The sequence below is a fragment of the Lithobates pipiens genome, unplaced genomic scaffold, assembly GCF_037356315.1.
Source record: "Lithobates pipiens isolate NorthernLeopardFrog02 unplaced genomic scaffold, aLitPip1_a1.2 Scaffold_30, whole genome shotgun sequence".
In the NCBI taxonomy this organism is placed as follows: domain Eukaryota; kingdom Metazoa; phylum Chordata; class Amphibia; order Anura; family Ranidae; genus Lithobates; species Lithobates pipiens.
The window spans coordinates 57,210,115-57,217,920 of NW_027507791.1; the positions used below are offsets into that span (position 1 = coordinate 57,210,115).

At 42.3% G+C, this 7,806-nt stretch overlaps 1 protein-coding gene across 1 annotated transcript; it reads right to left on the minus strand.

Annotated features, from left to right (window-relative positions):
* Positions 1–474: 474 nt before the first annotated feature.
* LOC143942073 (olfactory receptor 5B2-like) lies at positions 475–6,634 on the minus strand. Its single transcript, XM_077463377.1, has 3 exons — positions 6,408–6,634; positions 4,858–5,035; positions 475–1,571 (listed from the first exon to the last, which is right to left on the minus strand). Exon 3 carries the CDS (start codon positions 1,553–1,555, stop codon positions 596–598), a length of 960 nt encoding a protein of 319 aa, XP_077319503.1. The 5' UTR covers positions 1,556–1,571; positions 4,858–5,035; positions 6,408–6,634; the 3' UTR covers positions 475–595.
* Positions 6,635–7,806: the final 1,172 nt, after the last annotated feature.

The following is a 7,806-nucleotide window of genomic DNA, read 5'->3' on the forward strand; positions in this document are numbered from 1 at the left end:
GTCCGTCGGATCTTGTTCGAAACTGTTGCATACACACGGTCAGACTAAGTTGTCGAAAAATCCGATCATTCAGAACGTGATGACGTAATTTCGTTACGATGGGACTACGTTCAGGCTAGTAGCCAATAGCTTTGATGTAGGAATTTGATCTGAGCATGCGTGGCACTTGGTCCGATCAAAATTCTCTACACATGATCGGAGTATGTCCGATCGAACCAGTTGGTCGGAAAATATTTCCAACAAGTTGGAAAATTGGGTCCAACAGATATTCCGACGGAATCAGTCCGATGCATACCACACACAGTCGGATTATCCAACAACACGGTCCGATAGTACACATTCCGATGGATTCTCCGACCGTGTGTACAAGGGCTTTGTGTGATTGGCCACAGCCGATCAGCTGATTTTAGTCCAAATTATCGGCTAAAATCAGCTGCCAAACTCGTGCTGTGTCCAATCACAGCCTGGGTCGGCAGGAGTTGGTGCATATGTGTGCCCCAAACCCAGAAGCAAGCCAGCGACATACAGGTACTTTGTCCAGCCTGCCTCTGGCACCCGTAGGCAGTAAAGCTAAGGAAAAGTATACCACTTGTTTTCACAAACTAGTGTTTTCCATTAGAGCTTGTTGTCTCATGTGTTTTTTTTTTATTTTAATGGTGTTTTTGACTTTCTCATTCCTAATGCTATAGACAATGGGGTTCAGCATCGGCGTCACAGTGGTATAAATAATAGACACAGTTTTGTCTGTTTCAGGAGAGTAAGTAGAGAGGGGTCGCAGGTAGACAAACATGATGGTCCCATAGTAGAGAATCACCACGGTCAGGTGAGAAGCACATGTTGAGAAAGCTTTTTGTCTTCCATGTGAGGAACGGATCTTCAAGATGGTGTAGATGATGTGGACATATGAGGTTAGAGTCAAAATAAAAGAGCACATAACAATGACGCTTGCCCCAATATACATGCCTATCTCGTTGAGCCTAGTGTCTTGACATGACATTCGAAGGAAAAGCGGTATCTCACAGAAGAAGTGGTGGATATAAGGACTCTTGCAATAGGCGAGATGGAATGTGAAGGTGACATGGATGGCAGAGTTCATGAAGGACATACACCATGACCCTACAGCTAAACTGGCACAAATCTTCTTGCTCATGATGGTGTTGTAGTGCAATGGTCTACAGATGGCAGCAAACCTGTCATAAGCCATGACAGCTAGAATGATACACTCCGTTGAACCTAAAGCCAAATGGAAGTACATCTGTACAGCACATTCCAGCATGGAGATACTTCTATCCACTAGCAAAGTGTTCATGAGAATTTTTGGAACAATGTTGGAGGAGAAGCCGATGTCAAGAATGGAGAGGTTAGTCAAGAAAAAATACATGGGGGTTTGTAGTTTTGGGTTGATTCTCACCACAACGATCAGCAGAAGGTTTCCTGACAATGTCATTATGTACATCATTAGGAACAGGAAGAAGAAGATAGACTGGAGAAATGGAACATTAGATAGGCCAAGGAGGATGAACCTTCCTGGAGATGTTTGGTTCATTACTTTCATAACATTCAGGTCATGTCTGAAAAATTGCAAGTGACACAAACAAAAAAAACATTTTATTAGTGTGAGGAAGGGTTAAAACTTTGGACAATGTTTTCTTTTTGCAGTACATGTCCTCCTGTTCAGTGACAACCACAACCTGTATATTTTGTATAACCGGCACAGGAACAGGAAGTGAGGGAAAATCTCTCTGATGGGTATTAATGAAAGCCCAAGAGAAATTTGAAAGCTTCTCTACGCTATCCAAACCTATAAAAAAAAAAAAGATCCAACTGGTTCAGGGCAGCACAGTGGTGTAGTGGTTAGCACTCTCACCTAGCAGTAAAAAGGGTTGCTGGTTTGAATCCCAACTACGACACTACCTGCCTGGAGTTTGCATGTTCTCCCTGTGCCTGTGTGGGTTTCCTCCCACACTCCAAAGACATACAGGTAGGTTAATTGGCTTCTGTCCAAAATTGGCCCTAGTATATGAATGGGGACCTTGGATTGTGGGCTCCTTGAGGGTAGGGACCAATGTGAGTGTACAATGTACAGGGATAGGGACAATTGTAGACACTCACTCAGATTGAACTGGATGGACTGGTGTCTTTATTCAGGGGACACAGGATGTCTGCTGAGTGGCTGTAATTTCTATCTTGGCATTATTCTTATTCAGTGGCTGTTAAACAAAACAATTTTTTAGCTTTGGATAGACTTGGGGAGAGTTAAAACTTTTGCAAAGGGAAGACATTAGTACTATCGTCCCTAATGCCCCGTACACAAGATCGGACTTTCCGACAACAAAACTGTGGATTTTTGTTGGAAGGGTGTTGGCTCCAAATTGTCTTGCGTACACACGGTCACACAAATGTTGGCCAACAATTATGAACATAGTGGTGTACAAGACCTATGTGATATTTCCATTATGAATGCTAGTTTTACAAGACCAAGCGCTTCCAGCTCGTACTTGACTCTGAGCATGCGTGGACTTTTGTCTAACGGACTTGTGTACGCATGATCGGAAAGTCCAACAACAAACATTTGTTGGTGGAAAATTTGGGAACCTGCTAGCCAACATTTTTTGGTGGAAAGTTCGACAACAAATGTCCAATGGAGCATACACACGGTCAGACTTACCGCCAACAAGCTCACATCCAACATTTGAAAATCTGATCGTGTGTATGCTGCATTAGAGTTTCCACTGTATATGACTGAAAGTTGGTGACCATTACACCTATATGATCTTGTTGTAGATCTTACTCCAAAACCATGTTTGATAATATGGAGTTGGTCCCTTTTTCTATAACAAGAGATTCTCTGTGGGAACTTGTGCCAACTCATGCAAAAGACCATTTGTGAGGTCAGTTACTGATGTTGAACAGAGAAAATTGAGTACTGTCCGTAATACTTTTTTTATTTGCACTAACATACAATTTTTCAGGACAAGCTTTCGGGGTATGTCCCCTTCTTCAAGGTACCCCGAAAGCTCGTCCTGAAAAATTGTATGTTAGTGCAAATAAAAAAAGTATCACGGACAGTACTCAATTTTCTCTGTCACGATTGCACTAATACGGCTACAATCACATTAAGTATGATGTTGAACAAGAAGGCCTGTCTCTTAATTGGCTTTCCAATTCAACTCAAATGAGGGTTGTGGTCAGGACTTTGTGTGGGCTACATGAGTTCTTCTACACCAAACTGGTTAAACCAAGTCTTTATAGAGCTGACTTTATGCTATGGAGTAACAGTCATCTTCCCATACAATGTATGTATACAATGGCATAGTAAGAGCTATTGCACTAAAACAGCACGTGATTATTCAGGCCGGGTCTGTGATGAGAGATAGTATCTTCATATACTGCCCCAAACAACCATTTTAAAGATTGCAATCCCAAATAGAAACTTTGTGCCCAACCTGGAGTTTGGCTTTAGTTATTACTATTTTGATTTTCAAAATGCAAAATGTGTAGAATACATTAAAAAGACTATTAGACAGGCTATAGATGGTGCGCATTTCTTTCCTGACAACACAGAAAAAAATTAGCATGACACTCCAATCAACACAGACAATTCTGACAGGGGAATCCCTTCCACAAATATGTGCTTTCAGCGGGGGCAGGGGAACCCGTCCCTGCCAGGAGAAAACAGGGATCATTTCTAGCAGCTATAGCAGCCGCAAGTGATTCCGGCAGGCTGGTTGTACTGAGTTTGGTCGATCAATCAACTTGGTACTTTCAGCCTGTCCACACTTGTTTCGAATATCGGCCGGTGTCCTATCAGATACTGTCCCCCAACACATAGTGTGCGCCGAGAAACCAAACATCTCCGAAGAAGAACGGCGCCTGTGCACTGTGTCCAGGTTCAAGCCCCACTATCCAAGTGCACATAGAGTACAGCCGCGTACATACGGGCGGACTGTCTGGCCAACTTAGTCCGTCGAAACACATTTCAGCGGACAGTCCGCTCGTGTGTGGGCTTCAGCTGACTTTTTCAGCGTGCAGTCTGGCGGACTAAGTATTTCGGAATTTCCGTAATATTGTCCGTCATACTTTGGTTTCAGCGGACAATCCGCTCGTGAGTAGGCTAGTTCGACGGACTAAGTGTGGCGCATGCTCAGAAAGGATTTACACGGCGAAAGGTTGCATTGCTGTGTATTCGACTTCCTATTTCTAGTCCCGTCGTACGTGCTGTACACGTCATCGCGCAAGCTTTCGACGGACTGTTTGTGCATCCGTGTGTGGTCAAGTCCGTTCATTCGAAAGTAGGATGGACTGTCCGTCGGATTGTCTGACGGACTAAGTTGGCCATACAGTCCACCCGTGTGTACGCGGCTTTAGAATATAAAAGAGCCAAGTGAAGTGAGGCCGCGCCCGTAGCGTGGCGAGCGAAGTGAGCCCGAGAGGGGCCCTGTTACTATGAGCGACCCTATGTCCACTTGGATGGTGGTGCTTCAACCTGGACTTCTTCGGAAATGTTCGGCTTCTCCTTGTCCCCCGTACTGCGCAAGCGCTGCACCTGCGCAGTACAGTCCGGACACTATCCGATAGGCGGACGCTTTGTGTCAGAACACCTGCTCCTGGTGAACCAGCCGAGATCAAACCATCTATGGCCGGCCTTAATACATGTAGACAATGTTTATAGCACTGCACTTATCTATTTTATCGTTTTTTCTGAAAATAGTCAAAATAATAATACTTTAGGCTACATTCACATCTTCTCGATTTAGTGTTGTAATTTAAAGCCAAACAAAAGTAAAATTGTATCCCTTACAGTGGGGTTGAAATGTTTGTTTAGGTCTAGGGGACAGGAAAATCTGTATTACTTACTCAATCCTCAACTCCCCCAGCAGACGACGCTCTTCTATGCTCCAGCAGTGGACTGTTCCTCTGTGTCATGTCCAATGTATCCAATGGGCTCTTCATCAGTCTTGACGATGTATGGAGCATCCAACTGCCGGAGGATAGGGGAGAGGAGGCTACAGAAAATGGTGCAAAACAGAGGAACCTGCGGGAAGAGAAGATCAGGTAAGTAAAACTACTTTTTTCTGTCCCTTTGGATGTAAACAAGTATTTAATCCTTGCAGTGTGGGAACAGTCCCAATGGAGGAAATGGAGGAGTTATACTTTCTGCAGAGTTCCACTTTAAAAAAGAAAATCACACTTTCAGCAACTTTGGTGCAGTTTCCACCAAAACACACCCTTCGAATGAATGAATACAGGCACAAGTAATTGAAAGACCTACACAGAGCCAGGACCTCAATCCTAGTGAACAACTTTGGGATCCATTGGAATGGCAATTGCCAGTTAGGTCTTCCTGACCAACATCAGTAGATGATAATGATATTTTAGCTAAATGGGCAGAAATTATCCCTGACACTCTCCAGTCTTGTGCATAGCGTTCCCAGAAAAAAATAAAGGCTGTTACAGCAGCCAGAATGGGTGCGTCTCCATATGAATATCTCAAGCTAGGAGGTGAACAGCAATAACATTCTAAAAACGGTTCTGGTCTTTCCCTAGGCTACCCAAAAAATGGTTTTAGATACACTTTAATGTTAGCAAAGGCTGAATCTCGACCAGTACCAGCCGGTTTAACAGAAAGTCTGACATTCGGCCAGAAGCTTGTCCGACTGAAGCTGGACTAATGTCTAGCTTCTGTCTAACAGCCTGCTGGAAAATCAGCAGCCGAGTGGCATCTGATCAGCGCTTGCAGCCAATGGCTGCGAGTACTGATCGGTATGTTCTGGTGGGGGAGTGGGGCTATCCCCCTATCAGAACACAATAGCTTAGTTTCATAGTTAGTACAATGAGCTCCTACATTTTTTTTTGTTCAGCCCGCTGAAACAGGCTTGAAGTGATACTAAAGTCTTGTTTTTTTTTTGTTTAAAAATAATAAACATGTCATACTTACCTGCTCTATGCAGTGATTTTGGCGCTCCTGGCCCATCCTGTAGAGTTCCCCCACAGCAAGCAGCTTGCTATTGGGGTAGCTGAGCCACTGCTCTGTATGTCCATTCAAGCACAGAGCTGTATCTTGGCCCCAAACCCTCTCTCTCTCCTCATTGGCTCACTGATTTTGGGGCTCAGGTAAGTATTAGGGGGGCTTGCTGTACATAGAAAGCTTTTTTTACCTTCATGCATAGAATGCATAAAGATAAAAAAAACTTCTGCCTTTAGAACCCCTTTAAGACTATCCTTATATTGCAGAAGGGGAGTCCAGATGCTTGGCAAGGATAACCGATATGCCCACTTTGAAGATTAATCCATAGGGTGAATGTGTGACTTTCAATGGCAGTTTGTTAAATAATGTTATATAAAACACAATTTATGTTGCTATATATTTAATGCATATATTTGGATCATATATTTCTGTGCCTTACCTTTCTGGGTAGTAGTGCTTGTATAGACCAAAGGAAAAAACAATGTCATATCATTTTGACTTAATTTGCAAAAAAAGTCAAAATGTTTGAATATTTTGCTTATTTTTCAAATTTTATTAATTTACTTTCAGAACATTCTACAGCGCTTAGTAAACATTGTTATGCTCAATGGGTGAAGACCAAGGGCTTTTCTTCAAATTACATGTATTGATTAAAGTTATCTTCTTATATATGATGAAAGAAGCACATTTTGTTTCCTCGGAGGTTGAATACAGTTTTATTTAGTTTTAGTATCTCCCAGTAGAAAGGCCTCTGGTCCTTTGTGAATATGTGTCTGATTTATTTTCTTAAAGAATGTTGCATATGAAGTTAACTTTATGCTCTGTTTGTCCTTTTTTAGTTTTAACTGTTATTACAGTCTAGTCATCATCATTATTATTATTTTTTTAATCTTTAAAGCATGCTCCCCATTTTACAATGTGATTATAGAATCATGGTATAATCTTCTTTAAAATGGACCAACTATATACCAAAAACAATCCATTCAATTTATATCCAGGCAGGTCAGTCCTTGTACAATGTAGTTGATGGCAAACTAAAAGAAGACTGCACAATCAGATTATAACATGAGATACCTGCTACCAATTTGAAACATTGCAGCAATATTGGGCACATCCAGTTGCCTACACAGAACTTCAGTTTACTTCTATATCCACCCCATATTTACGAAATCCTGGGAGCCCTAAAATAAAGGTATGCTCAACTATGCAAATATCCACTTCATCTTGGGAATTAACATTTGGCCCCAGACCCCTTTTCCTTTTGCACTCCTTCTTCTGACCCGCCAGGCAGCCTTTGTTGACTGTACAATCCTTACCAATAGTGGAGTAGAGGGCTAAGCCAAGCACCAGCTTCTTAGGTCAGACTTTCTCAACCTTTTTTTCGTCAAGGCACCCTTTAAAATTCCGTACAATTTTGAAGCACCCCTTTCTAAAATAAAAAAAAAATAAAACTAATAATTTTACATAATGCAGAAACATCCAACATTAGAGGTGATTTATTCTTCCAAAGCAAACACACCTTTGCACACTGGCACTGATTAGTATTCCAATGTTTCTCTTCTACTTCACTCAGCTAATGTATCCCCAGTGTTGATGGAGAGGGGAAGAGAAGGGACAAACAAGGATGTAGTGCGGGTGTCCAACGTTCTCCTTATCAACCGATGATGTCATTGCTTGTTAGGCTAGATGGTTGTAATGGTGCACAATGAAAACCTGTGGCTTTATGTAACGAATAGGTAGGTTTGATCTACCTGCTGGATTGAATAACATTTTTGGGCAATTTCTAGGCATTTTGCCAAGGAACCCGTGAAGAAACCTGAAGGCATCCTGGTTGAAAA